This window comes from Macaca nemestrina, chromosome 5 (assembly GCF_043159975.1).
Source record: "Macaca nemestrina isolate mMacNem1 chromosome 5, mMacNem.hap1, whole genome shotgun sequence".
NCBI lineage: Eukaryota > Metazoa > Chordata > Mammalia > Primates > Cercopithecidae > Macaca > Macaca nemestrina.
The window spans coordinates 170,450,264-170,466,909 of NC_092129.1; the positions used below are offsets into that span (position 1 = coordinate 170,450,264).

The 16,646-nt window shown below is 35.3% G+C and overlaps 1 protein-coding gene across 1 annotated transcript in view; it reads left to right on the forward strand.

The window, feature by feature from the left end:
• The window catches only part of LOC105482450 (RAN binding protein 9), a 96,160-nt gene that overhangs the window by 40,897 nt on the left and 38,617 nt on the right, over positions 1-16,646 (forward strand). The window contains exon 3 of the mRNA XM_011742561.3: positions 16,352-16,404. Coding sequence (XP_011740863.2) covers positions 16,352-16,404 — 53 coding nt within the window. The remainder of the gene's footprint in view (positions 1-16,351; positions 16,405-16,646) is intronic.

The window sequence follows — 16,646 nt, forward strand, 5'->3', positions numbered from 1 at the left end:
ACTGCCACAGTTACCACTTGAGACCATCACTAAGATAGTTACTACTGTTACTACTTGAGACCATCATTATGAGACTGAATCAAGGGGACAGAAGTAGAAATGAAAACTTAAGACAAAAGTAACTATTTCAAAGTAAGGGTAACATGGGGAAGAAGAAGAGAGAAGAGAAGACAAGGGCTCCCTGCTTCTAGTGAGCAAAGGCAACTGCCTGAGACTCTACAGCCGTTAGTATTTATTGGGTAGAAAGAGCAGGGAGGAGGAGGTAGTGATTGGTCAGCTGCTTGATTGATCACAGGTTCACATTATTGCTAACAGGCTTCAGTTGTGCCTAATCACAAGAAACACTTGTGCCTGGGTGGTGGCTGCCCTCAGCCTTTCTTCTGGGCAGCAGACACAGTTTGTCAGTTTGCCAACATCCTGCTTTTATGAGAAACACTTTGCTATTTAATTATATAGCCTCCAGTAATATACTGAGTTGATCATGGCCCTCAACAATTAAGGATTGTTACATCTTATTTGATAATTGATCCTTGATCATTATGTAATGCTCCTGTTTTTCTCTGATAATTTTTCTTGTTCTGAATTCTGCTTTGTTAGAAATTAATATAACGAGTCCAGCTGCCTTTTGATCAGTGTTGGCATTGTGTGTATTTCTCCATCACTTTAACCTGTGTCTTTATATTTAGAGTGAGTTTCTTGTAGACAACATATATTTGGGTCTTACTTTTTATTCACTCTTGTCAGTTGTCTTTTAATTGGTATATTTAGACCATTCACATTGAAAGTATAGTTAAAGTTGGATTTTAGTGTCTACCATGTGTTTCTTTCTCATTATACTTGTTCCTTGTTGCTTATTTTAAAATTTACTTTTTTTCTTTTCTTTTTTTTTTTTTTGAGACAAGGTCTCCCTCTGTCACCCAGGCTGGAGTGCAGTGGCGTGATGTTGGCTCACTGCAACCTTGACTTCCTGGACTCAAGTGATTCTCCCGCTTCAGGTTCCCAAGTGGCTGGAACTACAAGGGCACACCACCACACCTGGCTAATTTTTGTATTCTTTATGGAGATGGGATTTTGCCATGTAGGCCAGGCTGGTGTTGAACTCCTGGGCTCAAGTGATCCTCGCGGCTCGGCCTCCCAAAGGGATTACAGGCATGAGCTACTGTGCCTAGCCCATTGTCTGATTTTAATTGAACATTGTATATGATTCCATTTTTCTTTTCTATTTAAGATACCAATTGTACTTCTTTAAAAAGATTTTTTAGTAGTTTCCCTTAGAGCTCATCTAATTTCATTTTTAAATACCACTTACTCTACTTCACAGATAGTGCAGGTACCTTAATACAGAATATAACCAATTCCTCCCTCCTGACCCTTATAGCATTGCTGTTATTCATTTCACTTATCCATAAACAACAGTTACCCAAGATATTGTTACTATTTTAAATACTTATCTATGTGATCAGTTAAGCTTAAGAAAAATAAAAGAGTGTATCTTCATTTATTCCTTCTTGGACTCTTCCTTTCTTCATAAGGATTCTCTTTTCTCACCTATATTATTTTCCTTTTCTCTGAAGAACTGTTAACAAATCTTGCAAGGCAAGTTTGTTGGCGACAAGTTCCCCAGGTCTGAGAAAGTCTTTATTTTTCTTTTACTTTTGAGGGATACTTTCTCGGGATGCTAAATCCTAGCTTGGTGGGGTTTTTTTTCCCAACGCTTAAATATTTCACTCCACTCTTGCTTACATGATTTCTGAAGAGAAATCTGATAAAATTCTTATTCTTCTTTCATATAGGGTATTTTTTTTCCCCTGATTTCTTTCAAGACTTACTCTTTGTTTGACCTAGGTTTGAAGATGAGGTGTTAATGTTTTGATGTTTATCCTGTTTAGTGTTCTCTGAGCTTTCTGGATTTGCCATTTGGGGTATCTGTCATTAATTTTGGAAAAGTATCAACTATTATTACTTCAAATACTTCATTTTCTTTGTTTCTTCTCATTCTAGCATTACTATTATGAATATTTTTCACCTTTTATAGTTGTCCTACATTCTAAAATATCATGTTCCAGTTTTTTTTAAGCTCACTGATTCTTTTTTTTTTTGTTTCAGTCTGCTGATTGCCCATCAAAGGCATTCTTTGTGTTAATGTTTTTTATTTCTAGCATTTGGTTTTGATTCTTTCTTATAGCCCTTAGCATTTTAATGAGTTATTTAAAATTTCTAGTTTGATCATTCAAAATCTACCTTATCTGAGTTTGGTTTTGATGCTTGCTTTGTCTCTTCAGACCTTTTCCTTGCCTGTTACATGCCTTGCAATTTTTTGCTGAAATCTGGACATGACTTACTGAGTAGTAGAAACTCAGGTAAACATGTGTTTAATGTGCGATTTTAGGTTTATCTGGCTAGGAGTTAGGCTGTGTTTAATGTTCACTAGGTGTTTGTATTGTTTGTAGGTATAAGATGTTTCATTTTCCTCTACTTTCCTGGTTTTTGTCTTGTTGTTTTGGGTGTCCTTAGAAACTTTTATTAATAAAAAAAGTCTGTTTCTTGTAATTTTCTCAGTTGTAGTCTGTTATATTGGAACCCTGTTTATGTGGTCATAAGGTAGTAGAGAGGAGAAGTGTTCTGTAATCATATGATGAAATCTGTTGGGTTTTTTAGTGGACTAGAGTTGCTGAACAGACCTTCAAAAGAATTTCTTAAGCCTTTTTTTCCCTCTTCTTGTCTCAGGAAGGTTAGAAGGGGCTGGAATTACTGCTCTTCCTCTAGGTCAGATTTCAAAATGGTTACTTTTCCCTTTTCCCTACCCAAAATGGAGGGGATTTTCCTCTAATAAAAACCCCGTGGAGCTCCTTTTCTCACCTATATTCTCTCCCTGAAGACTGAGCCCTCACGAGTTAAAGCTCAGGTTAGTTCACTCTCAGTCTCAAGCAGTTTGCTAATTACCTTTAAAGTGTTCCTTCCAGTTATTGGCTCCAGAGTAAATATAGCTCCATATGTCTATATTCACGTTTCTTCAGTTTTTCCGGAGGTGTTGTGACCTGTGAACTCAGTTTTCCAATGCATCTAAGAGTAGTTGATTTTCAGTTGTTCTGCTTTTTTCTTGTGAGGATGGGAGTAATGACTTCCAAGCTGTTTACATAATAGAGCTGAACATCGATGTCGTTATTTTTTTAATGAGAGTTTTTTTGAGATGTATAATTCATGTACATATTCACCCTTTAAAAATGCACAATTTGGTAATTTTTACTGTATTCACAGAGTTATGCAGCCCTTACTATTTAATTTTTAAACATTTCTGTCACCTGGAAAAGGAACCCCAAAACACTCCTCCCAGTTCCAGGCAGCAACTAACTATTTTGTTTTCATGGATTTACGTATTCTGGACATTTCATATAAATGGAATTATACAAAATGTGACCTCTTGTTTCTGACTTCTTTATCTTAACATAATGTTTTAAAGGTTTATTTATGCTGTATCATGCATCAACACTCCATTCCTTTTTGTTGCCAAATAATATTCCATTGTATTCATATATCACATTCTGTTTATCCATTAGTTGGTAGAAACACTTTCTGACTGTTATGAATATTGCTGTTATGAACAATTGTGTAACATTATAGTATGGCTGTATGTTTTCATTTTTATTGCAGAAAATGGGAGTGTAATTTCTGGGTCATAGATACCCTATGATTAACTTTTTGAGGAGCTGCCAGACTGTTTTCCAAAGTGGCTATACCATTTTACTTACTACCAGCTATGATAGTTTCAGTTTCTCCACATTCTTGCCGACACATATCTTCTTGATTCTGGCCATCCTAGTGTATGTAAAATGAGAGCTCATTGTGTCTTTTGATTTGCATCTTTAATTACTAATGATTAGCGTAGTTTTACTTGCTTATTGGACATTTATATGTCTTTGAAGAAATGTCTATTCAGATCCTTTGCCCATTGTTGTAGTAGGGTTTTCTTTTTATTGAGCTGTAAGAGTTCTTTATGTATGCTGGAAAAAGGTACCCTATCAGATATATGAGTTGCATATATTTTCTGCCATTCTGTGGATTGTCTTTTAGTTTCCTTGACAGTATCCTTTAAAGCACAAAAATTTTAAATTTTATGAAGTCTAGTTTGTCTAATTTTTCTTTTTCTTTCTTTCTTTTTTTTTGAGATGGAGTCTCGCTCTGTCTCCCAGGCTGGAGTACAGTGGCGTGATCTTGGCTCACTGCAAGCTCCGCCTCCCAGGTTCACACCATTCTCCCACCTCAGCCTCCCAAGTAGCTGGGACTACAGGCGCCTGCCACCATACCCGGCTAATTTTATTTTTGTGTTTTTAGTGGAGATGGGGTTTCACCATGTTAGCCAGGATGGTCTCGATCTTCTGACCTCATGATCCTCCCGCCTCGGCCTCCCAAAGTGCTGAGATTATAGGCATGAGCCACCATGCCTATAATCTTATGTTTCTTCTGCTTCTGATGTCATATCTAAGAGACCATTGTCTTAAACCACTATCACAAAGACTTAAATCAGTGTTTTCATTTAAGAGTTTCATAGTTTTAGCTCTTCAGTTGGCTCTCTAATCCATTTTGTGTTAATTTTTGTATATGGTGTGAGATAGGGATCCAGCTGCATTCTTTTTGAATTTTTTTTTTTTTTAATTTTTGAGACAGAATCTTGCTCTGTCGCCCAGGCCAGAGTACAGTGGCACAATCTCAGTTCACTGCAACCTTCACCTGCCAGGCTCAAGCAATTCTAATGCCGCAGCCTCCCGAGAAGGGCTAATTTTTGTATTTTTAATAGAGATGGGCTTTTGCTATGTTGGGTAGGCTGGTCTTGAACTCCTGACCTCAAATGATCACCCACCACTTTGGCCTTTCAAAGTGCGGGGATTATAGGCTTGAGCCACTGTGCCCAACCTCAGCTGCATTCATTTGCATGTATATGTTTTCCCAGTACAATTTGTTGAAAAAAACCAGTTCTTTCCCTGCTGGATTTTTCCTCCTTGTCAAAAATCAGTTGATCTACCAGATGCTGTGGCTCATGCCTGTAATCCCAACATTTTGGGAAGCTGAGGTGGGCAGTATTGCTTGAGCCTAGGGAGTTTGAGACTAGCCTGGGCAACATGGAGAAACCCTGTCTCCACAAAAAGTGCAAAAAAAAAGTTAGCCAGGCATAGTGGCATGCAACTGTAGTTCCAGCTACTGGGGTGCTGAGGTGTGAGGATCACCTAATCAGGGGAGAAAAGAGGCTGCAGTGAGCTGCGATCATGGCATTGCACTCCAGCCTGGGTAACAGAGTGAGACCTTACTTGTCGCAAAATGACAACAACAATAAAATTAATTGATCATAAATATAAGGGTTAGTTTCTGGACTCTCAATTATATGGCATTGATCTCCATGTCTGTTTTTAAGCCAGCAGCACACTCTCTTGGTTACTGTAGCTTTTTATTGAGTTTTAAAATTGGAATATGTGAGGCTTCCAACTTTGTTCTTTTTCAAGATGATTTTGGCTCTACTGGGCCCTTGCATTTGTGTATGATTTCAGGATCAATTTGTCAATTTCTGCAGCAAAGCAAGTTAGGATTTTTATAGGGTTTGTATTGAATCTCTAGATTAATTTGGGGAGTATTGCTATTTTAACAATATTTAGTCTTCAAATCCATGAATATGGCATGGGGAGTCTTTTCATCTATTTAGGAGTTCTTTCATTTTTTCAACAATGTCGTTTTTAGTGTTCAGGTTTCGTACTTCTTTTGTTATATTTATTCCTAGGTGTTCTTTTTTTGTATTCTGTCCCAAATGAAAGTATTTTCTTAAATTCATTTTCAAATTATTTCTAGTGTATAGAAATACGACTGATTTTTGCATGTTAATCTTGTATCTTGTAGTCTTGTGGAACTTGATTACTTTTAATAATTTTGGGGGAGGAGATTCTTCAGGATTTTCTATATACAAGATTGTCCCATCTGTCTGTAGAGGATGTTTATTTCTTGCTTTCTGATCTGATGGCTTTTATGTCTTTTTTCTTGCCCCCTTGCCCAGGATAGAAACTTCAGTACTATGTTGAATCGAAGTGGTGAGAGAAGACATCCTTTTTTTCGTCCCTAATCTTAAAGTCAAAGTATTCAGTCTTTTACCACTAAGTATGCTATTAGCTGGGGATTTTTCATAGATGTTCTTTATCAGTTTGAGGAAGTTTTCTATTTCAAGCTTGCTGAGTCATGATTTTTCATAATTTGTTTTAAATCATGAAAGGGTGATGGGTTTTGTGAAATTATTTTTCTGTGCCTGTTGAGATGATTATATGGATTTTGTTCTTTATTTTTCTTAATATATTACATTGATTGATTTTTGTTTGTTAAACAAACTTCATGTTTTTGGGATAAATCCCATTCGGTTATGATTTATAATCTTTTTTATGTGTTGCTGGATTTGATTTCCTAGTAATTTGTTGAGGATTTTTGCATCTGTATTTAATGAAGGATTTTTTTTCTGTAGTTTTTTTGTGATTCCTTTATCTAGTTTTGGTAACAAGGTAGTACTGGCTTTGTAGAATGAGTTAGGAAGTATTTCTAGCTTTTTTGGAAGAGTCTGGGAAAGATTAATGTTAATTTTTATGTTTGGTAGATTTCCCCAGTGAAGCCATCTGAGCACGGGCTTGTCTTTGTGTTTTAAAATTACTCTGCATTTTCAGTAGTTTGTGTCTTTCTAGGAATTTGTCCGTTTAAAGGAGGTTGTGTAATTCATTGTTCATAGCATTTAATATTTGTTTTCTTACGATCCTTTTTAGTTTAGTAGTAATACTCCTTTAATTCCGAATGTTTAGTAATTTGAGTCTTTTATTTTTCTTACTTATTAGCACCTACTTTTGAATTTGTTGATTCTGTTGTTTTTCTAGTCTCTATGTCACTTATTTCTGCCCTAATCTTTAAAATTCCTTTTCTGCTACCTGCTTTGGGTTTAGTTCATTCTTAACGGTAGAAATTGGATTACTAATTAGAGATCTTTCTTTTTTATTTAATTTTAATTTTTGACAACAGTAACAAAAAATGCGTTGCATAAGAATGGGGATACATTCTGAAGAATGTGTTGTTAGGTGATTTTGTCATTGTAGGAACATCATAGACTGTACAGACCTAAATGGTATAGACCATACCACATGGCCTATTACCACCTAGGCCATGTGGTGTGGTCTATTGCTCCTCGGCTACAAAACTGAATAGCTTGTTATTGTACTGAATACTGTAGGGAATTGTAACACAATTGTTTTGTGTATCTAAATACATCACATAGAAAAGATACAGTAAAAATATGTGGTATAAAAGATTTAAAATGGTACACTTGTATAGAACAGCTCCATTATAATCTTACAGGACCATTGTTGTACATGTGGTCTGTTGTTGACTGGAACATGACTGTAAATGGGTTTTTAAAAGTGTTTCTTGCATTGCCAGCATGTGATACATATACTAACTTAATCAGGGATATAATAGATCAAAGATGCATTAAAAACTTAATAAGGTACTCATTAATATACTGCCAAAAGGCATAGCAGAAAACTAATAATGGCCATAAAACAAAAATAAGTATTAAAAAGAACACAGAAAAAGATGGAGAGAACAGATGGACAAATAGCAAGATAGTAGGCTTAAGCCTATCGATAATAGGAATTAAACTAGAATGCTGTTAGTCTCCATTGTATGTTAGGCACAAATGTTACTTACATAACGTAATAAATATATAATTTGTGATGATCTACGTTGACATATTGGTCTGAAAAATCTTCATGTTCATTGCTCTTTGTAAACACATAGTACCACAGTAATAAATTTCTTGTTCACATAAATTTTGCCTGTCTGTTATTATTGGGTTGAGTTTGTTTTTGTATGTCAGACAGCCTTCATATTCAGTTTACTGTGAGTTACGAGCCACACCCAGCCACACCTGGCGTTACAAATTTCCCTCTGTCAGATAACCCTCCTTTCATCACTTTACTATAACTCACAAGTGGTAACTCTTATGACACCCATTTCCCAAGTATAAACTTAGGTGTTTTTCAAGGTAAAATACTCACTTTCTTGTAGTATCTCTTCTGTAACAATTTTGTTGTTGTTTTGAGACAAGGTCTGTGTCACCCAGTGCCATCACATCTTACTGCAGCCTCGACCTCTCAGGCTCAAGTGATCCTCCCAAGTAGCTGGGACTATAGGCAGTGCACCACCGTGCCAATCTTTTTTTTTTTTTTTTTTTGGAGAGATGAAGTTCCACTGTGTTGCCCAGGCTGGTCTTGAACTCCTGGACTCGAGCGCTCCTCTCACCATGGCCTCCCAAAGTGCTAGGATTACAGGCATGAGCCACTGTGCCTGGTCTAGTCCTTAATAATTGAATAGGTGTAAAATTGTTTTTATTGTGTTCTTATCTTTTCAAAAATGTGTTATTGACAACGTTTTTGCATGCTGTGCTCCTAACCCCATTTTCTTTGTAAATCTTGCAGCTTTTATTGCATGATTTTGTATAATGTGGTGATTTTTTTGAAACTCGTATGTCATGATATAGCAGACCTGACTATAATTGTTTTATACGGTATCTCTTTATTCCTCTTTTCATCAGTTGATCCATCTTAACCTTTGATGCATTTCAGTGTAGGTATACTTCCCCCCAATCACTACAGCCTGTATATCATTAACTTGAGTTTGATGTCAGCTTACTTCTCTTTCTGTGTGTGTGTGTGTGGTACAGTTTACATTTGGTGAAATGCACATATCTTAAGTGTACTCTTTGATAAGTTTTGCAGATGGGTACGCCTATGAAATGCAAAACTCTATCATAAAGTATAGAACATGATCATTCCCAGAAATGTTCCCTCATGCTCCTTCCTAGTTAGGCCCTTGACCCACCCTTTCAGAGGCAGCCATTGTTTTGACTTGTTTGCTACCATAGATTGGTTTTTCCTGTTGCAAAATTTCATATAAAAGGAATTATATGGCATATGCTCTTCTTGTATGTAAAGCTTCCTTGAGTCAACATGACATTTTTGAGATTGATTCATTTGTGTTTATCAGTAATTGTTTTTGTTTTTGTTGTTGAGTAGAATATACCATAATTTGTGTATCTGTTCACTTGTTGATGGATACCCAGGCTGTTTCACGTTTTTCACTATTGTGAAGAAATCTGCCGTGAACCTATTTGTACGAATTTTTTTGGTAGACAAATCTTCATTTTTCTTATGAGTGGTATTGCTGGGTCATAAGGTAGGCAGGTGTTGAGTCCTATGAGTAACTGCCAGTCTTTGTTTCAAAGAGGTTTTATTGTTTTAAATTCCTACCAAAAATATATGAAAATTCCTATTGTGCCATATGCTTGGCAACTGACGTGTTGGTTTTATAAATTTTACCTATTCTGGCAGGTATGCAGTTGTATCTCAGTGTGGTTTTAATTTGCATTTTCCTGATGACTGACAATTTGGAGCACTTTTTCATGTGCTTGTTGGCTATTTGCAGTATCTTATTTTGTGAAATATCTATTCAGATCTTTTGTTCATTTTTGAAAATTGAATCATCTATGTCTTTTGTTGAGAAGTTTTAAATTTTGCTAAAGTTTTATTTATGAGTTTACTCTTTTATGGGTCTTCCTTTTTGTGTCCTAATAAATCTTTGCCTTATCCTCAAGTCATTAAGATAGTTTTACATGTTTTCTTGTAGAAGCTTTATAGTTTTTAACATTTATATTTAGGACTGTGATTCATTTTTATTTGATTTTTTTTTTTTTTTTTTTTTAAGAGATGGAGTCTTTCTTGCTCGTCACCCAGGCTGGAGTGCAGTGGCGCGATCTCCGCTCACTGCAAGCTCTGCCTCCTGGGTTCACGCCATTCTCCTGCCTCAGCCTCCCGAGTAGCTGGGACTACAGGCGCCCGCCACCACGCCCGGCTTATTTTTGTATTTTTAGTAGAGATGGGGTTTCACTGTGTTAACCAGGATGGTCTTGATCTCCTGACCTCGTGATCTGCCCGTCTCAGCCTCCCAAAGTGCTGGGATTACAGGCGTGAGCACTGCGCCTGGCCTCTTCATTTGATTTTTGTGTATTGTGTGAGATAGAGATTAAGGCTCACTTTTTTCCACGTGGATGTCAGTTATCTTATTATTATTTGTTCACATGACTTTCCTTCCTCCTTTGGACTGTCTAGGCACTTTTGTAAAATATTAAATAACTATGAATGTGGGTCTCTTTCTAGACTCCTTAATCTGTTGCATTGATCTGTTTGTTGATCCTTAAGTCAGTACCATACTGTGTAGATTACTCAGCCCATGCTATGTTTTGAAGTCAGATTGTGTAAATTCTACAACTTTCCAAGTTTTTCAGAATGTTTTAGATCCTTCACATTTCCATGTAAATTTTACTTATTTAATTTTAATTTTTTATAGCTGCCTAATAGGTGTCCATGTGTTGGGCGTACAGTGATAATTTAATACATTCATATAATTGTAAAGATAAAATCGGAGTATTGGGGGTATCTATTACCTTAAATATTTGTCTTTATGCTGGAAACATTTGGCGTATTCTCTTCTAGCTATTTTGAAATGTGCAATAGAATATTGTCAACTATAGTCATCTTACTGATCTATCTAATACTAGGTCTTGTTTCTTCTATTAAGCTGTATATTTACATTCATTAATCAGCTTCTATATACACTTTAGAATCAGCTTTTCCGATTAAAAAAATAAAAGAAAAGCCTATTGTGGTTATGCTTTACATTGCGTTGAGTCTGTGATCAGTTTAAAGAGAATAGTAGCTGAGGTGCCCAGTATGTAGACATGATATGTTTTGCCATTTATTTATGTCTTTTAAAATTTCCCAAAATGATGTTTGGTAATTTTGAGTAGAGAGGCCTGCATGTCTTTTGTTCAGTGTTTTATGTTTTCTGATGCTGTTTTAGATAGAATTGGTTTTCAATATTTTGTTTTTCTAGTATTTCTTGCCAAATACAGTGGACTTTGTAATTAACTTTGTATCCTGCAACCTTCTTAAATTCACTTATTCCAGTTATTTTGTAGATTCCTTAGGATTTTCTTTATAAACAATCATCTGTACATAGAGCCAGCTTTATTTCTTTTTAATTTTTATGCATTTTATTTCTCTTTTTTTGCCGTGTTGAAATGGCTAGGATTTGTAGTATAGTGTTGAGTAGGAGTAGTGAGCACTGGCCTTCTTGCTTTTTTGTTGGTTTTCGGAGAATAGTGTTGAGTATTTCACTATTAAGCATGTTAATTGTAGGGTTTTTATAGATACAGGTTGGGGAAGTTCCCTTGTTAGTTTGCTAAGAGTATTTATTTTGAATGGTGTTAAATTGTATCAGGTGTTTTTACTGCAGCTATTTCATGATAGGAGTTTTCCCCTCATATAGTAAAATACATTGATTGGTTTTGAATGTTAAACCAATCTTGTGTTCTTGGGTTAAACACTGTCTAGTAATCATATGTTATTTTGATACATGATTACAATTTCTTTTTATTTACTGACCTTTAAACTATGTCTCTGCTCTTTTTAGCGATTATTCTAGATTTTAATATATATTTTTTCATAACCTGTTGCGAATTAATAGTGACCCATTTTATGTAAAATATAGAAACTTGCATTTCTACATTTGTCACTTCCTCCTGTCCTCCTTGCTGTAATTGTCGTATGTATTACATCTATATATGTTATAAACTACACAATACGTGTTACCACTTTTGCTTTAAAGAGTCATGTTTTAGGCAAATTAAGAGCATTTTTTTAAGTGTAGGTTTGCTGGCAACACATTATGTTTTTATCTGAGAATGTTTTTGTTTCATTTTTATTAAGAATATTTCTCTTGAAAGACATTTTGCATATGGCAGGCTTTTGGGTTTTTTTTTTCTTTTTAGCACTTTTAAAGATTTCATTCCACTGTCTTCTGGCCTTCATATTTTCTAATAAGTCAGTGGAAATTCAACTCATTGTTCCTGTGAAAGTAATACGTCATTTTTCTCTAGCTGTTTTCTGCATTTTTTTTTCTTTTTTGTTAGTTTTCAGCAGTTCAGTCGTGATTTGTGCCTAAGTGTGTTTTTCTTTTTATTTAATTAATGTTTGCTGAGCTTCTTGAATCTATACGTTTTTTTCTTTTACCAAATTTGGGGAATTATTTTCAATTTTTTTTCTGTCCTATTCTGTTTCTCCTTGGGATTGGTTACATGTATTTTGGTACTGTTCCAAGGACTCTTACCCCCAGTACCCTTATCTTTTTTTCTCTGTCCTTCAGATAAGATCTGTTTTCATGTTACTATTTATTTTGCCATCTTCAGTCCACCATTAAGTACATCAGTAAATATTTATTCCATACAGTTTTCAGCTCCAGGATTTCTATTTGGTTCTTGTTTTTGTTTGGGCGCCTGTAACAAAACACCTTAGGCTGGGTAATTTATTATATAAACAGCATACATTTATTGCTCACAGTTCTGGAGACTGGGAAGTCCAAGATTAAAAGGCTCCAGCAGATTCCGTTTCTGGTGAGAAATCTCTGCTTCATAGAAAACACCTATGTGACATCTGTGTGTCCTTACATGGCAGAAGGGGCAAACAGGCCTTCTCGTGCCTCTCTTATAAGGGCAAAAATCCCATTCCTGAGGGTGCAGCCCTCATGACCTCCCAGAGGTCCCACCACATAATACCACCACATTAGGGACTGGGTTTCAACATAAGAATTTTGGGGGACACACACATTCAGACCATAGTAGTTCCTTTTTATTGATTCTTTTTCTTTTCTGGAATTTCCTTTCATTCAAAGCAAGAGTATTTCTCCCTACATCTTGTGCATTGTAACAGTACCTGGTTTAAATTTTTTTGTCTGCTGATTCTCACATCTGGATTGTCTCAGGGTCATTCCCTGTTTGTCCTTTCTTTTGAACATGGATATTTTTTGTTTATGTGTCAGGTAATTGTGTCCTAGCACATTATGTATGATGATTGATTTTAAAACTCTGAATAGTGTTTTTTAAATCAATAATGACTTTTAGTGATATATTTTGTCATTTTCTGTGCTGATCGTTTCCTTGTCCATGCCTTTCTTCTATTTTCACTTGTCTCCCTGCTGCTAAAGTATGTCCTCAGATAGTTCTTTTGGGACAGTCTGTGTATAGTAAACCATTAGCTTTTATGTGTTTTAAAATATCTTATTTTTCCCTCATTCTTGCTGCATTACCTGGGAACTAAGTTCTAGGTAGACAGTTACTTTACTTTCAATACTTTGAACATACTGTGTCATTGTTTTTTGTCATCAGTTGTTGCTGGGGAGAAGTCTGCAGTCAGTCTAATTGCCATTCCTTGCTAGGTAATCTACTTTTCTTTCTGGTAGCTTTTAAGATTATGACCGTGATTGATGTTCTACAGCATGTCTTATGTGTGACTTAATTTTTATCTTCCTCAGTATGTTGTGTATATTTTCAATTCAGCAACATGTTTTTCAGTTCTGGAAAATTATTATCTAAATTATTTCAACAAATACTGGTACACCACTGTCCTTACATCTTAGTGATTATGTTTTTTTTTTCTTTTAGTATATTCCTAAGTATACTTATTTTTATGTTTTTTTAAAATCATACTATCCATTGAGTGATATCATCTAGAATGAATTCATGTTCCAGTCATTTATTTTATTGGTCTTTTTCTTTTTTCTCATTTTTTTCTACATGCCTGTTGTGTCAGATTTGTTGATCTTATATTTTAGAATTTTGCCCTTGCAACCTTATTTTGATTGGGAAGTTTAACATTTTTCTTCCTTTTGCTCATCTGTCTTTTTCTCTTGTTTATTTTCTTTCTTACAGTTTGTACTTGCTTTTTAGTTCATTCCTCCTAATCCAAAACTAGGTTTGTATTAGAGTTTCCAGGTTCTTGCTTCAGCATGATGTTGAGAGTATTGCAGATTCTGTAATGGATCCATTCAATAACTAACTGGTTTAGATCCTGATTAAGAGGTTTCTCCTCTCTCTTTCCCCTTAACTACACCACAATGTCAAATAAGCTCTAGCTTAGGCAGCAGGTGATATCAGTATATTCTTAGCCTCCTTTCAAGAGGAGAAGCCTGTTCCAACCTTGGGCTTTAAGCAGTAAACATAGTTAATACTCCTCTTATGGAACATTTTTAGTCCTTGTTTACCCAGAGGAGGGGGAACTTTGAGCCACTGTTAAGTGCTCATGGACTCAGAGCTTTGCAGGTCCATAGCTTATATCCCCATTCACAGCCTTGTGTTTCTTCTCATTGTCTTATGACTTAGACTTTTTAAATAAAATATAATACTTACATTTTATATTGTACTTGTAGCAAAGGGGCTGAATCAGAATACAAACGTAATGAGCCTTCTTGACTAGACATCTATATGTTGTTTCCTAATGTTTTGTCACTCGTGTCTCACTTGGCATATGCTCGTAGTAGTAATATTGCTCTTCTGAATCTAATTAACTATGTGTTTTAATTTCTAGTAGGGAAAACTGAGTTTTCTTTTTTAAAATTTTGTCTTTTGATCAAAATTATGTGTTTTTCCATATGAACTTTGAAATAATTTTGCTCAGTTTTAAAACTTCTGTTGGAATAGGTATTGAAATGTATAAATGTATGTATACATCATTTTAGAAAGGTTGTCCTCCTTTTTTTGTTTTTGCACTCCAGTCTGAGTGACAGAGTCCTGGTCTGTCACTCAGGGTGGAATGCAGTAGTGTGATTATTCACGGCTCACTGCAGCCTCAACCTCCTGGGGTCAAGCAATCCTCCCACTTCAGCCTCACACATAGCTAGGACCACAGGTGCGCACCACCACACACAACTGATGGTTTTGTTTTTTTTTTTTTTTGAGACAAGGTCTCCCAGTGTTGCCCAGGCTGGTCTTCAATTCTTGGGCTCAAAAGATCCTCCTGCTTCAGTCTCTGAAAGTGCTGGGATTCCAGCTGTGAGCCTGTGTGCCTATCTGAAAGACTGCCATTTTTATGCTCTCAAGTTATCCAGATCTTTACTATATCCATTTATATACAGCTTTTAATATGTAATTTTGAGCCTTCCTTGAGAACCTTATTCCTGTTTTATGTTTTCTGTAGTTATTGTGGCTGTCCAGCTGGCTGTACTAGAAGAAATATTAAAATGTTCCTCTTATATGTAGTCACTTTGCCAAAATGCCTGAATAATTGTAAAAGGTTTTGGTAGATTCTGTGGTTTTCTATGTATGTAATCATACCCACTACAAATAAAGGTACTTTTGTATCTTTTACTTTTAATATCATTTAGTTTTCTTTTTATTAAGTTTTCTAAAGCCCCTAAAACAGTATTTAACAATTATAGGCATCTCTTGATTTTAGTGGAAATGCCTTCAGTGTGTTTTACTGTTGAATATCTTGCTTGCTGTATTTGGGGGAAAAGTCTCATAGTTAAATAATTTCCTTTTATTCTTATTTTATTGGAGTTCTTATTAGGAATGGTGGCTGAATTTTATCAAATGCCATTTAAAACCTTGATAACAATAATGGTCAATTATCCTTTTAACAAACTGGATTCAGTTTGCTTTTTATTTTGTTTTTCTTTTTGTGTTCATATTTACAAGTGTATTGTGTTATGTTTTCTTCCTTTGAACTATCTTTATCAGGTTTTGTTGTTAATGTTTTATAAGCATTTGAAAAATGACTGAATACCTTAATAATCTTTCCTTGTGTATTGTGTGGAGATTATTTTGTTCTAATTTTATAAATTGATAATAAAGAACCCTCTGTTTAGGTAGATTTTGTCAATTTGCTCAGTTTTAGAAAGCCAGTATAGAAAATACATACCTTGGGGTAATTTTATTAAGATATTTTTATGTGAGTTTGAAATTTTTTCCAAATGAGAATCCATATTTCTGTGTGTGTGTGTGTGTGTGTGTGTGTGTGTGTGTGCGCGCGCGCACGCGCGCACGGTCTAAATTTTTACTGTGCCCCTTGGGAAACATATTTGTTTCCTTAACATTTTTTTTCTTTCCACAATGCCTCTGTGCTTTTTTGTGAGAAATCTTAATCCCAAACATTTATCTGTAAATAAATTGGAGATATTTTTTATAGGTGTCAGTAGAGTGCATAGCTGTGTATTAATGCTTTGTGTATTTATGAATTATTACCGTATGAGTTTGCTGTGAAGTCTGAGTATTATTGGTACTTAATATTGCCCATTGTTGTTACGTAATAAATTGTAATAAAATTTTTGTAGCTACCTTAGGAGTTCGACCTTGGGCTTGGTTCTGATATTGTTTCAGAGTGTTTGGTAATTTATACATATATGACTATAATAATGTCCTTTTCTTCTCTCCCCTCACCCCCGCCAACAGTTACATGGGAATTGGTCTTTCTGCTCAAGGTGTGAACATGAATAGACTACCAGGTACACTTGTAATTGAATTACAGTATTATGTCTTATGAGTAGCTCTTTCTGGTTAAAATTTTCAAGTAAGAAATTATAATATTTAAAGATACTGATTTTCTGTGTTTTTAATCATCAATATCATGAATTTTAAGTGAAAGCTGTGTGGAATTTTTTTTTTGTTTTTTTTTTTTAAGACAGAGTCTCACTGTGTCACCCAGGTTGGATGGCGGTGGTGCAGTTTTGGCCCACTGCAACCTCTG